General features: G+C 40.4%; 1 protein-coding gene across 1 annotated transcript in view; it reads left to right on the top strand.

Moving 5' to 3' along the window:
• The first annotated feature begins 13,644 nt into the window (after window positions 1-13,644).
• Window positions 13,645-15,579, top strand: part of MCTP2 (multiple C2 and transmembrane domain containing 2) — a 107,387-nt gene continuing 105,452 nt past the window's right edge. Inside the window, exons 1-2 of the mRNA XM_075045036.1 lie at window positions 13,645-13,710; window positions 14,402-15,038. Of these exons, the coding sequence (XP_074901137.1) occupies window positions 14,565-15,038 (474 nt within the window). The 5' untranslated portion in view covers window positions 13,645-13,710; window positions 14,402-14,564. The remainder of the gene's footprint in view (window positions 13,711-14,401; window positions 15,039-15,579) is intronic.

Genomic DNA, 15,579 nt, shown 5'->3' with positions numbered 1-15,579 from the left:
AGGTGATTTTAAAACCCTTTAACCTGTTCCTTCCACTTAAAAAAATTTGGTTAGTTACACCTGATGATAAGACTGTGGAAAATAAGATGGTAGTTAACTTTTCTTGAAACATTCCTAGATGGTTTTGGATTTTGATTGTTTTGCACTACATCATATATTCAGACAAATCAGTTATCTCAGAAAAAAAACCCGTTTTTGTATGCCTTGTGTGTGTGCCAGTTAAGATGTTTGGATGGTAAAACAATAACCAGGCTCCTTGAATGATCTGTGCTTTTCAATTGAGAGAGGATAATGCAGAAGTGGGCAAAATCCGAGTGATACAGAGTAAACAGAGAACAATTACTCATCATTTCACATAACTCAAGATTTCAGAGGTGAGGATCAATGCGCAAATTTTTTTTTTTCTGGGGTAGTTTTCAATAAAAGGAGGTACCATTTCACACAAGCCCAATTTGTCTATGGAGCTCATTACCACAGTGTCTTCCTGTTGCTTAAGATATAAATGAGTTTTAAAAGTTGTTAGGTAAATTAGTAGAGAAGAAGTATGTTAGGACTGTTAATTACAGAGATGCAGATACAATTTCTAGATGAACAGCCTGTAAATCACAGATTCCTGGAAACTAGGAGCTTATTTTGCAGACAGAATCACTATATAATTTCCTAACCTTATATACTTCCCCTGAGCATCTGCTTTTGGTCAGAGTTAGAGGCAGCTTATTGGGCTAAATATATACTTGGAGTGATGCAGTTCACTTACATGCTATATGTGATGAAAATGTGAATTTATTTATTTAATATATATATATTATTTTTTTTTTAGATCACTACTACTTTGTCCAAAATAGTTCTAGGCAGGTGAACATTAGATGTAACTTCAGTTTTCATGCTTAGGGAAAAACTGCAGTAAATAGTGTGGTTAATGCTATATTTTCTTAAGTTTTGATTAACTGGCTATTTGTAACCTTCTGGTAAGAATGCGGACTGATCTGATGTTTTGCAAGGCTACACTACTGCTGCAAAGCTTCGTTGTTTTATCACTTGTGAAATAATTAGATTATTGTGTGAAAGTCTGGACGATGCTATGATTTCAGGTTTGATTTCTATTTTCTTAACTTTATACTGGTTTTATTTTTCTTTGTTATCATCACATAAGCAGTCTGCTGACCTTTAGGCATTTTTTTAACCTTTGTTTTTGACACTTCCACTGCCTCCTGTTAAACCCTGCAGCAGGTCTGATGGTGACAAATTGTGTGTGTCTGTGCTTTCCCATTGACTAGCTGCTGCCTGTCTAAGGAAAACGGACTCTTGAGCTGGGAGTCTTCAAGGCTGTTTATAGAGTTAGAGCTGGAACTTTCCCAGTTTGGTCATGTAGGTGTCCACCCCCCTGCCACCAGAGAAGACCCTTCTGTGGGTAGGTAGGATGTGTAGTGTGACCACCGTTGGTCTTACAGGAGAGCATCTCGGTAATGCTTTCTGGTGGTCCCTAATTAAAACTGGTTAGCTTGATTGCTTGCTTCTGGTTTCTTAGTTTAGTGTACAGTGAGAGTTGGAAGGAAGTGACCCTGAGGGTGACTTTTCTGCCTGCTGTGGTGGGTGTCTGTTTCATATGTATTTACACAGATGCTCCTTTGCTAGCTTGTTTTCACTTTCCCACAAAAACAACTTGTTAAAATACAAGCAAAATAGTAATGTAGGTTTTGAGATCTTTGTTTTGTTTTGTTGGCCTTTTGGAATGAGGAAAAAAAAAAAGGGATATCTTATTCATATCCTTCCTTTCTGGGAAGTACTTGTACTCTTGACAATTCTTCCTGTTGCCCACTCTTAAGAACTACATTTGTAGTTTGCAAAGTAAATTTTGCTTTACTGGAAACTTTATGTTTGGGCAGACTTCATTGTTTTGGAAATTCTTGGAATTGTATAGCTTTGCTACCTTAAGATCAGAGATAAGAGCTAATTTGGAAATAAAAGATTTCTAGGTCCGTGTACCACCATAAATTACGTTGCAGAAGCAGCTCTGTTGTCTTTTCAAGATTTACAAGTGTGTTCTTTCATTCTTTGCTCCTAAATAGATAAGCCCTGGTCTAGAAGTAAGTTCTACCCAGGATAGGGTGTATAATCCATATTGTTTGATAATCTCTTAATGGAGATGAATGGAAATGAGATGGCCATACTAATTTATTTGAGCAGGCATTTGTCTTTGTTGCCATTGATGTGGAGGTGGCAATGATCTGGAGCTGTCAGCAAGGATGGGGCAGATTCTCTCAGCTCATTATCATGGCTGTGAAATTTGTTTTTAAAAGCCTGGCTCATTTGGCTTTGAGAACAGGGATTGTGGAGCTCAGTTCTTTGAAATTTTATTGGATACAAGTTCCCCTTAAAGTAAAATCCTATTGAACCTAATGGTTTTGACAATTTCAAATAAAAATATCCAAATTAATAAAGTAACATAACTCAGCTCCTTGTTGCTGCTTCCCTGGGTTTCAAGTGGAATGTTTTTTGCTGTCTTCCCTCATGGGAAACATCTGCAGAACCAAACGACAAATCATTAATGCTCATTCAATAGCAGGCTTTGTTCCTGGTTTCTTGTACTTGGAAACAATTAACTGTAGAGTTTTGTTTTGTCTTGTTTTTCTTTTTGAATGCAAACATGTAATTCCAGTTTTATATATTCTAGTGGATTTCATAGAACTCCTGCTATTTGGAATTGATTGTAATTATTTTAGAATATATGCTCTCTTCCCAAATTCAGATGGTGGTAATTGTGATAGTACCTTTGTGGTTGGGGTGTGATATTTTTTTTTTTTTTAAACTTAATGTATAAGTGGCTGAATTATGTTTAACTTTGTAAAACTATAATTTAGGACACAAAGCTCATTACTAGCTAGGGGAAGATATTTGAGTTTTGAAATGCAGCCTGTTTCCTCCAGGTCAGGAAGGTTTCTGGTTCCTAAAATCCACCAAACAACTTTGAATGCCTCATAGAAACATTTAGCAAAAAATCTGTCCAGCAAGGAAAGCTGAAGAAGATCAAGCATTCACCCACTTAGGTGCAAAAGTTGTCAGAACCAGAAAACCTCCTAATCTATTTAGCTGACAGTGGGCAGTTTGTGTTTCAGGGCACTTGCTGAGTTACTGACTGTTTCCATACCTGCTAGACACAGGTAACTGGAATGTAGATAGCTCTTAAATCCCGTAAACATTACTACATCTTGAAAGGTTTTTATTGACACCTGTTGCAAAAAGTTTGGTTTTGAGCTCTAAGTGGTTTTAATCCATGAACAAGTACAGGAGATTGTAGAGTTATGATAGCTGAATTAAAATGAATTAAAATCCACCAGAACTAAGCATCCGTGATTAATAAACTCTGCATTTTGTTAATTATGGTCTAAATGGTCATAACTTACAGACTTAAAACTTAGTTTGAGAATATGTGAATGGGGCATGATTATGATGAGCATAGTGGTCAGTTGGATCTGTTCTGAACTATCCTGCCTGGAGCTATGTATGCATGAAAGGACAATTAAAAACAAAAAAACCCACCCCATTGCGGCAACAGTGTACAAATGAGCAGCCAGTGCGGTTGGGCAGCATGAGAAAGGAGCTGTAGATATGCTTAAGGGAAGGTATTTAAGGTTTAGCAAACTTTACCCCACCCTGCCTATGGCAAATTTACCCCGGATGAATCAGGACTAAAGTGTTTTTAAGGACTATGTAATGTGTCTGCAGTTTTTCACAATAAAAGTAGCTTGATTTGCGCAGAAGTTAATGTCTGCATGGGTCCACCGCTTAGATGTAGCATGCCAGGAGCTCTCTGTTTGGACCTAGGGTTTGTGTTCTTTAGTCTGATGCAACTGAAATGGGATAAAATCCAGCAAACTCTGGGTCTAAATGGAGAATCTCTTGGATTCTACTTAAAGTACTTTTATGTTGAGGTTTGGGTGTCTCATGCCAACAGATAAGGTAATCACCCCATCATTTGATGGTGTACGGTGGGGATGAATAAGGCTTTTAAAGGTGCCTGCAAGTTCTGCCATGAATCACTGGTCCGTAACAGCATTCCTCAAAGCGTGGGGTGTTTCCTTCTTCCTTCTTTCCCAAAATGCATTTAAGGGAGGTGCGAATGAGTAATATGTTGTGCTGAAGATGCTGAAGTGAGGCAGGCATTGGGATCGAGCACCACTGTGATACACACGTCAGCCCCGACTTTGGGACAGTGGCTCCAGCGACTGGTTCTGTGCAATGTGGTGATGGCCATACTGGGTGAGATCAAAGGTCCATGTCCCCAGGACCTGATCTCTGACAGTCACTGACAGGGCATGCAGTCAGAACAGTGTAATATCAAAGAAGCCCTTACTTGGGGCCCAGAGAGACAGAATATTTTGGAAAATTCTGGATTAGAAACAGAAAGCACTGGAGAAAATTGTCCATGACACCAGATCAAGTGACCAGAACACCAGTGTAATGCCAGTGAGCCTAACTCCTACGTAGAAGCTGCCTGTAAATACAGTGAGGGCAAAGATGTGCAAAATGAAAGCTACAGAGCAGGTTTGTCATGTAAACCAAATATCTCAGAATTGAATTTTAAATTACTTCATCAAGTGCAAGTAGAAGAGGTGTCATCCTAACTCAGCAGTGCCAATATTTCTGTTTTGGGGAGCTTTTCTGATTAGATTACTTCCAGGAATGCACCAGAATTAATAAAACCAGGCTTTTCTATAGAGTTGAGGTTCTCTGAACTTCTGCAGGTAAAATCCTGAGCAGGTCACTTAATATTGTAGCAAATTCTTATATTTTAATTTTTGACCCTTTTATTCAAACTTAAAATAGTTCCTGGAATCATAGTTTCTGGTTTTCTTGATAATTATGTCAGTATTTAGGGGCTTCAGCTTTAGCAAACCGAAGCCCCAGGGTTAAGACTTGGGAAGTGCCAAAGTGTAACTGCCAATGAACACGAGTTAAATTTGTCAACTTTATCTGACTTCTCAATGAGAAAATAATGCTGTAACAAAACCTGGAGACAAGGTGAATATTTCTAGTGCCAGGAGGCTGAAAGCTCAAATGGTGTATGGAAAGATAAACCTCAAAGCTGGTTCTCTTCTGTGAGAAATGACTGGCATTTAGACATGTGCTGGCATGCACTTAAGTCTCTACAATTGGAAAAAAAAAAGTTTAAAGGAGTCTTGAGGTTTATTCTGCCATTTGTGTACTGAACATTTTACTGTCATGACTTCAGGGGAGCAATATGACTGGTTTTAGTTGTATGCATTGGCTTCTTCATGTTTAAAGTACTAAATTATTGTCCAGCATGAAATTTATTCCCCAGAATCACAGTTATGAGTAAGGATGAAGCTCCTTTAGTCCAGGAGAAAGGTATATTGATGCATTTACTTGCTTTTCTGTGTGTAACGGAAACTTGCTAATGCAAGTTTTACCCCGAAGTCAGGCTTTTAAGCAAGAGAAGTTTTCTTGGCATTAGTAACTAGTTTGTATGTATCTCTTTTTGCATAGTTTGTTATCTGACTAGGTGTTTTGCTGCTTAACTTTATGAAGTTAGCAGTATAACTTACAGCTTACTAGCTAAACTACTGTCATCTGTAAAAGCATAGCTTATTGCCGATTGTTAAAATTTCTCCTAAAATTGCCTTTCTCCCCTTTCTGTAGCAGGTATACCATACCCTTATTGCCATTTAGCCAGTACAAAACCATGGCTTTTAAAGATCTTTATGTTCAGTTGTTGTTCCCTAGTAATTATCTGCTCCTGCTTCAGTATTTTTCAGTGTCTTATCTCAGGATCCTTTGTAACTGAATTTTGGAGTATCTGAGGATCCATGAAGCCCACTAAAATGTTAAAGTATTTTGAAAAAAGTTATGTGGGGGAGCTTTGTGCTAAAGACACTGTGCTTGTAATATGGGTGTAAGTGTGCAATAATTCTGCATACTCACAGTTGATTTCTTTAAGATTTAAGAAATACTGTGTGTCTTCCAGCAATACTCCCCTAGAAAAACACACCAGTGACAAGGAGGGTTTTTTTGTCTCCCTGTAAATAAACACCTGTTTACCAGTTACAGCCTGGAGGTTGGACACAGGTTCATTGTGGCTATGAGTAAGTGCCTTCTGAGGCTAAGGATCTGAAGACTGCTTTGAATGCTAAATACTTGTTTTATTCTTCATTTAAACTCCCCTGTGCTTCTCCCAGGCTTTATTTCACTTGTGGTTGTGGTCTCTGTCCATCATCAGTCTGTGTGCTGTTAACTAGGTACAAGTTAGTTGCACTGATGATTGTGTGATAGTGCAGGAGATGGCACTGAAACCCTCAAACATTTGGCTTCACCAGGAGCTTCCTGAGGGCTTTGTATGTGGGTTTTCCAGTCTCCCTTTCAGCTTTCTCAGTGGCAACGCACAACACCGGGTATCTAAGTGCAGTGATTCTCTGTAAGGAGGCTTGTAGTTCTGGCAGAAAATGAGGGCTATTACTGGTGCAATTCCCTCATTCAGTGATGCGCTACAACACACCAACCTCTGTTTTCTTTAGGGCCTGTTGCCTTCAGCCTCCTACCTTTGTGAATTAAGAGACTGTAAAAACACTGGCTCATTTTATCTACAGATATACCCAAACAGTGTGGAGATACTAAATGTGAAAGGGCACGTAATCTCACAGGTCAATACAGATTCAAAGTAATCTTGTCTCCCCTGTGTACCTAACTTTCACCATGAGCTCTGGCCCCGGCAAGTGCCACGTTGCTTTTGCGAAGAGGAACATGCTGCTTTAGTAAGGAAGAGAAAGGGCAAACTAACAGCTTGCTTAGTGCAGGCATTTGTCCTGTTCAAGTTAGCATCAGGCTATTTCCATGGATCAAAACTGTTCTGTTTAGGCCAGGTTGGTAAATTGTTGTTTAATAGAGAATCAGGCAGATCTTTTAATAGATCTTTCCTCTATTGTCACTGAGTTTTGAAAAGTAGTGTGACAGTAATAGTAGTTATTTAGGGAGCAATGCTGGCACATGCACAAGTAATTTGCATATAAACACAAATTTCTTTTATATAAATATGTGACTTAAGTGCTAGTAAAAGGCAGTGGCTGATTTGGCCTCCAGCGGAAATGAGTCTCCAATTTCCTTCCTAGGTTTGTTTTCTCAGAGTTATGAAAAGGGTTGATCTATTTCTGTGCACCTCTTGTTGTAAAAATACACCTTTTGTTATGAAAGAGGTGAACAAGGGCTTGAAGGAGAGAGTGAGGAGGAAGGAGGCTGCAGGGCTAGATTCCCACCAGAGCTCCTCTGGATGGGCACCAGCTCCTTCAACACATGGGTCCTGATCTTGTTTGGCTTCTCACGTGAGCCCTGATAAACCTCTCATTTTTCTGTTTATTTTAGAGCTCTTATTATCTCACTCTTACTCTGCTTGTACCTACACCTCTCCTTCTCCTTGCTGCTCATAAGCTTTCCCTCTTTCTCTGCAGGTGCCCTGCTCTAGGGCAGGCACCTTTCCCAGGGATCACCCGATGCAATTGGGAACAATGAAGCAAAATAAAAAACAGATATAGTCAACGGTAAAGAAATCTCCCGATTGCCGGCATGATCTCAGCATGTGGCACAGTGTCTTCCAAGGGCAGGACCTGTCACTCTAAGATCTTTCTTGGAGTCTAGTTTGACATGCACATCGTCCCCTGCAGTACAGGGCTGCAGGAAGCAAATCTTTATGCATAGGTGTCCCCGGAGGGGTCTGGTGCTTGGCAGGTGTGATTGCACTGTAAAGATCATATTTGAGCAACTTGGTACAGTCCTATGAATTAGATGGAAAAGATTGAAGGGGTCTTCCGGCTTGCACAGGTACAATTACAAGCTACAATATTTTGAAGGCAGCTGAAAGGGCGGAAGGAATTTGTGAAATATTTTTGTAAAAACACACCCAAACACTTCCTCCTTCATTTCCTCCATATGTACTCATCATTTTTCTTCTGCTTTAGAATAGATAGAAACAAACCGAAAGGAATACTTTTATAAGCTGGAGGCAGGTGCAGGTTTTTTTCAGTAACTTTCACTATCAGATGCTATTTTAAATGCTTGTAGCAGCTGGTCGTTCTGTTACTTCTCATGGTTACTGTCTGCTCATAAATGTTGAGAAAAAAGCTCTCCAGATTGTGCAAAAAACTCTCTAAGGAGTTAAAGCATCCCTGTTCCTCTCTTGTGTGATAAGTGGAGGAAGATGTGTGCTCGTTTCATGTGTTTGTGAAAGATGGAGCTCATCACATTTGAGCCAATTAAAAAACAAAAAGCCAAGCGTGGGATCTAAAAACCCAGGGATCTGTAAAAAACGCCCCCAAAACAACAAAGCCAAAACCTAAAAAAAAAAAAAAAAAGTCTGTCTTAGGGTGCCTGTATTATCTGGATATAATAAACATGCTTTTCTTAAGCTTTGTATTTACCCTAGATGGTATTTGTGATCTTCTGCAAGGACTGTAGATTTCTTACACCTTACATCAAGAAAACAAGGCTGGTTTCTTTTGGTTGTCTTATTTCCATTCAAGCATTGAAGCATATAAAATTATCTTTTATGAAGCACTTGTACTAGTTTGGTTGACGAAAACAGGTCAAGGTTTTATTTTATATTATTTTATATTTAAGTTTAGCATCCCACTATGCTGTGCAAATGAGTCTGTAACAGTGGAGGAACAGGATCTGTATCAACAGACTGGCATCATTTGAAGCCCTACAGGGAAGCCTAAGCTCAAATGCAATGGCAAGATTTGGAAGCTGGCCAAGACATGACCCTGCTTTTGCAGCAAGTTGGCTATGCAATGGAGATGTTAGCTACACTTCAGCAGTGCGCTCCCTTTGATGCTTGTTAGTACTAAAAATAAATGTAACACTGATTTCCCTGGGGTAATTATATAAATAGCCTGTGCAGAATCAGATTGATATTAGACTTTTTCTGGTGCCTTATGAAATTTAAGTTCAGGTATTTACCATATGCTGTAAGACACAGCTGTAGGAAGAAAAGGCTGTCTTAGTATCTCAATATTGTGATGTATGCAGCATCTAATTCACTGTCCCTTGTTAGCTTCTGTGATCATACCCAGGGAGGAATGGTCTCAGGCCCACTTAGGTCAGCCTTTTGTTTTGGACTTGTTCTTTCCTCAAAGGAAGGGCAATGCTTGAAGGTGTTGATAATCCAAGGGACATCCTGTCCCTGGTAAGGTACTCCCTTTTCTTTTAAATGTTTTAGATGCCATATATGAATGTAACTGGTGCTGGGTTTGGAATGCTCCAGGAGAAACTGGTAACTCTGAACAAAGGTTTACTTTATTTGGAGGATATTCTCTTATCTCCATGGCTGTTGATGCTTACCATAAAGCTACTGCATTTCCAGATAAGGTACTGAAATAAGCCATTGCAAAAAAGGAAGTGTAGGTTTCTTTTTCTAAAGTAATTCTACTCTTAGTAATGATTCTTATTTGACTGTGTTCTAGAAACAGTGATGAGAAAAGCCTGGAGTACTTAGTATGATCTGTTGTAGAAATAACCACCCAGCACATACAGTTGTTATTTAGCCAGCTGAGAGCTGTTTCCCTGATATTTTCCTTTTTCTCCCAGGGGAGGAATGGTTTAATTTATGGCTCCTAGGGCCAGAGGGTGGAATTGATAGCAAAAAGCTAGAAGGGTGTGAAAAGAGGATCCCAGTCCCTTTCCCCCCTGTTCCCTTACCTCCTATTTGATGCCAGCCTCGTTTCTCAGTGCACTGAATTCAGAAATTATAAATCTAAAGGGGATATACTCTTATTATAACTTTCAATAGCCAAATACTATGCTGCATAGCAGAAATGTAATTAGCTTTACTTGTAACTTGTACAATGTCTCATGCGTTAGGTTTTCAGCCAGTGAATCTGTGCCAGGCAGGCAGAGATTGGGGTAAATATCCTATGCCAGAACAGCCAGAATCAATAGAGGTTTTACAATGAGGGAGTTTCATTAATTCCTTCCAGTTGGAACCTATGTTAAGATGTATGCAGGTGAGGAAATTCTTCCTAACAGCTTCTAATGCATGTTAGTGTTTTCAGCTATGATGGGTTTAAATGTTGGCTAGCATTTAGTTGTAGCTGAAAACATACTGACTGAATTGGCCATTATGAAGATGGATGGCATGCAAACTGACCCAATGTTTTCACCTTAATTGGATAAGCAAGTTGAGTACAATGATTACTAGATTTATGAAAGTTGTAATAGCAGTGGTGGTGTGCTCATGTGCATTTTTACCTTCTTGCTGGCTTTGAGGATGCTTCTTAAAAGCATTAGCAGGGAGCGTTTCAGGGGTGCTTCAGTGAGCATTATACACTTCGGAGTGTGCAGGGAATGGTTACTTAGTGAAGAAAGACAATATATTCCATAACTTCCAATATGTAAATCAATTTGGTTTTGTTTGGCAGTTTAGTTATATTGGGCACTTTCATAATGTTTTCAGAGTGTCTTGCAGTATTTCTCACTTGCGGCTTTTCTGGCTTCCTGACAAGACAGTAAGTGAAGTAGAATTGCAGAATGATTTCTCTAGGCTTTTGATGGCATTTGAAATATCTCTTATAGCCACCTGCTAGAACATCTAAAAAAAAAAAATTTAGCTCTAAATATTATAACAAATTAAGGGAGTAAGTAGGGAGTGTTATAGTGAGAGAAACCAAAGCACATCAAAAAATAAAAAAAAAATCCCAAGGACCATAATTAGAAGATGCTTAAGGGAGGATAAAATGCTAGAAATACTTGTTACATCAGTCAGACGGTGAGCTGTGACCAACTTTTCTGTCACTAATCCTTTCCTTCTTGCCCCAATTGCCCCCCAAAGAGGAAGAGACGGCAAAAGAGGTGCAATCAAAAGTGGTCTCTGAAGTAAGAGATTAAACTATATGGATTCTTCTGAGCATCTGAGATTTAGCAGCATATTAAAGAGAAGGCTGAAGAAGATAAGAAAAAAAAAGTATTTTTAACCTACTACATAAGAACAAGGAGCCATTCAGTTAAATTAAAAACAACAAAGTTAAAATTGATAACAGGAAACATTTCTCTTTGAATGATTACTGTTTGCAGATTTTTGTTACAAAGTGCCAATGATGCAGGGAAAGAATAAAGAGGCCAAGCTTAGACCCAGAATTTGGCAAAGTACCCGTTCCCGGTGGTTGCTTAGGGAGTATTTGGTGATACAGTTGGCACCGAACTTCTGAGTCTGTGGAAGGAAGAGGGAAAACTTCCAGCCTGTGGAGGATAAGGAGCACATGAACAACGTGTTGGTACCGAGAACACACTTTTTTACAAGCACGGGAGAATTTCTCTCTCTTTAAAATTATGTGTCTCTATTGCTGTTGCTCAGTATGGAAAAGAAAAGCAGGAAAAATTTGATGTAGGAAGAAGGAACAGTTGTGCATGTGAATACATGCTGGTGTGGCACGGGGGTACCCCAGGAAGCCTGGCACCCCTGGCTCCAGCACTGCGTGGGGGACAGTGTGGTCCACAGCCGTGATCTTCCAGTGACCTCTCTGGGGGACAGATTTCTGGTCATGGTGCTGATGTGTGTGTTTTCTGCTTGAACTCGGGACGTGAAAAAAGTACCAGTCTGTTGATGGCTGATGTCAGTGTGCATTTGCCCATCAGACTGTATTTACCCTTTTCTCAGATTAGAACAGATTGTGTATTTATTTTTTTTTGTATTTTATAGCCATAATTTGGATTAATTTGTACAATTTTTATAAAAGGAAAGTTATAGCTGCGGCAGGAGTGTGGGTGTAAAGGTTCAGAGGCAGAGTACGGCCAAACTCCTTAGCAATCCAGGGATGGGCTTGTTTCTTCTGTTCTTCCGTGGCCTCAGTTCAGGCAACCCAGTGCTCCCTAGGCAGCAAATATCACCACCATGTTGCACCAGCATGGAAGCTGGAGTGGAAGCTGCTAGGCAGCAGGCAGCTGGAGCCATCCCTGTTGTCTTAACCAAAACCCAGAAACTTTTACCCCTTTTTTTCCTTGTTTTTTTTTTTGTTTGTTTTGTTTTGGTTTGTTTGTTTGTTTGTTTGTTTTGTTTTTTTTTTGTTTTTTTCCTTCCACCATGGTTCTGCCTGGCTTGAGAAGGACTCTCCTCAATTTGGGGTTAAATGCAAGTGGGTCTCAGGTACGGTATGGTCCCTGCACCATCCTTGCTGAATGGGCATTTCTATTCAGCAACCGAGGGAATGTAACTGGAAAAAGCATTCAACTGGGGGAAAGTAACTGGAAAAACCTACAGGAACAAGTCTGCTGCTAGGAAACAAAATCTCAAAGCAAACAAAACTGACAGCAGTGGGTCGTGAAAATGAGAGGGGTGGAGAATAACAGGAAGGGAATAGGAAGCAGTAAGAGCCTTGGGAAGTGGATGCTGAGCGGGGTCCTGCCTTTATTTACAGTGTCTTTATTTCAGCAGGTTTCTACACATATAGGCAAGCAAAGCAGAGAGCACTGGCAGTAGATGAGTTGGTTAAATGAGTCCCAACAGCGTGTTTCATAACGTGTTTAGCCTAATAATTTCTGTTATTGGCATGCGATGTAACACTACCAAGGAGGCCTGTGGCTGCATTGTCAAGTTTTTATTTAAAGAGGGAAGAGCCTAAGTGAAAGCTGTCAGCCAACAAGAACAAATTCAGCCACATCTCTGGTGAGCTTGTGCAGGGTGTCAGGTGCTGTTCCAACACAGGTACCCCTGCAGCTCCAGTCAAATGTGTTAGGGTAGGCATTTATTTCTTTCCTCCTCCCCCCTGTAAATCTGATCATCTTGCTCTTCACCCCAAGTTCAGTGAGAAAAGAAAGCCCCTCCATGCCTTTGTGTGCCTCAAATCTCCCTCTGGGAGGTTCGGAAAATTGTTTTTGTTTCTCAGTGATGCTGTGAAGGAAAAAAATATCTTCAGTTTGTCCATGTGCACTTTGATACTGGGTCTGACTTCTGGAGGTGAAAATACTGTGTTAAGCTGATATGGCTATACTAGTGTACCTACCTATTTGGGCAAAACTTGTTACTGCCTTGTGAATGCATGTAATGTCATTAAAGCTTATTATTTTTTGTATGGAATATAATGATGCTGATATTAATCATTTATATAGCAATATAAATGGGAGGGAGGATTGTGCAGCTTTAGTTACGTAGTAATACAGTTAAAGCATTTCTTGTAGATGCCTGAACACTCTGTAAGTATGGTGGGGTTAGTCATAAAATTATTTAAATAAGTTAAGTAACTGGCTATACAACCTCATTCAAATTATTGAATGTAAGAGTAGATTTCTTTGGAAGGAGGCAGTGATTTCTCTATCTGGATTCAACCAACAGTTGTATTTCTATTGCCTGTTCTGGCATTTTCCCTAGTGACCAGGAAAATAGTGGGGTAAATAATTTTTGATCAGCTATCCAATTGTTATAACGTAAATACACTGTGAATTTTGGAAGCAGCAGTCCATGTAGTTAACAGTATATATTTCTAAGGACATAGGTATATACTGTAACCTCTGTGTGGGTCTTTGGGACTGTAAAGGAATAAATCTGCAGGTTTCATCAGCTTTTTTCTTAATGAGTTTTGGTGATGATTTGACTCTCTCTGCCTCACAGAATAAGGATGGTTGCTCAGCTGTTAACCACGAAAGACGCTGTCCGTGAGAGTATTCCTGTGCGCAGAGTTGTCCGTTCGACTGCTCCCTTACGATGCAGATACAGTAGGTGATTTTGCTTTGGCTCTTTTCTCCCTACTGTATAAATGCTCAATGTGAATCAACTCAAAGTCAAGAGTCCACAAGTAGATTTTCAAAATCTGTAAGTGATCCATCCATCTATTTTTGTTCTCATTTTCTCTCAGTCGCCTTCTTTATGAGGAAGATTAATTGTGCAGCGGTGACTTTCACTGGCAATGGGTTAATGCAAGGGAGTGTGTTGGGGTCTCAGCTCGGATTCCTCATGTCCTGTGTGTCCTCTTCAGCCTCAGCCCCTTTGTGGAGCTGTTTTTCGTGTTGTTCTTTTCTGCTAACACATCGTGCAAGAATCCATATAGCTTAGGAAATAGCCACAAACCCCTTATATAGGCTGGAAAAGCGTCAGCAGAAATTACAGTGCCAGCTTTGCCAACATTTTTTCGTGTGGTAGCATTATCGTGATTTAACTCCCATCAGTAAGTTTTGTACAGAAACAGTTTCAAACTGGATAAATCTCAAATTTTCACAAATCAGGACTTAGCAGAAGAAGAAATATAACATCTCCTCTTAGCAATCATAAAGTAGTGGGCAGACATTGCATTTTAGTGTAGGATTAAATACTTGTTCTGGCTGTTTTCCTCCTAAATAATCAAACCTACCCACCAGATTGTATTTGGAAGGACTTACTAATGTGGCATGCTTTGTTTTAACTGTTTAGAAAAATGATTGAAAGTTTCAAGATGAGACAACATGAATCATAATCTTCAGCGGCTGTTCACTTTCATGATTGACTTGCCTTCTTCCTACGTTCCTTTGAGTCACCCTGGGAATCGCTGAAGCCGTTTTGTGCAGGAGGCATTGCTGAAATTCCCCTTGCAGCAATGGACTTGGATAAACCATCCGTCTGGGGATCCCTGAAGCAGAAAACTAGACCATTCCTGCAGAACCTAAGTGTGAAGAAGACAAAGAAGAGGTCTAGCAAAATGGTAGAGAGGAAGGTCCACTCCCTGGACCGACGCCTCAGCGTTTCAGTGCCTGACATGCTGGAGGTGGAGGCTCTTACGGAAGAAGAAACGACTTATTCGAGTACTCGGGTGTTGTCGAGCTGCTCCCCCAAGAGCTTTTCCAGGTCTGTGGTGTCCCTGAAAAGCAGAAGCACTTCGGTGAGGCCGGTGGGAGAGGACTGGCCGTGGGCATCGCAGCAGGCGACACGCACGGAGGTGACAGTCGCCCACCTGGATGCGCAAGTCGTGGGCAGCCCTGTGTCCCAGCAGAAGAGGAAATCCAGTGACAACCTCTTTGATCTGCTGCAGAGCGCCCGCCTGAGTGCTGCTCTGATGGACGAGGGGGTCGAGGTAGGTGGCTTTGGGCATCAGCCAGGCTCGGTGCCTGCCTCGGGCTTGTTGTGTTTCTCCTTAACTGTCTGGGTTATAAAGGGAGGAGGAGGGGGCCCTACTGAAGGAATGAATGGGGGATAAAAATAAGCATGAACCGTACATGATACACAAATTATTGGAGACTAATTCAGGTAGCCTTTCTGTCAGTCTGGAGCTGCAAAATAACCCTGCTCCATTTTTTTTTTATTTATTCTGGCAAGGTTATAATACTTCAGTTTTTTTGGATTTGTTGGAATTGCTTGCTTAAGTCAAAAGTTGTTGCAGCCCTCTGAGCTCTGAAATGTGCTGCTGCGAGACTTTGCTGTGGTTATCCTTTCTAGTTAATATAGCTTACTAGGATTGCTATATAGCAAAATCAATTTGCCATCTGCCCACGCAAGACCCAGATGAAGGCAAGAGGTGAAAGATGATGGGTGAGTGAGGTGAACTCTGCCTCTACCTGGAATTAACCAAAACAAGCACGTGATGGAGAAGAGTGAACACATAGCATCACGCTCAG

The sequence above is a fragment of the Buteo buteo genome, chromosome 13 (assembly GCF_964188355.1).
Source record: "Buteo buteo chromosome 13, bButBut1.hap1.1, whole genome shotgun sequence".
NCBI classification, from domain to species: domain Eukaryota; kingdom Metazoa; phylum Chordata; class Aves; order Accipitriformes; family Accipitridae; genus Buteo; species Buteo buteo.
Note: the sequence above shows the minus strand (reverse complement) of the source record. Positions and strands in the feature narration are given on the sequence as shown.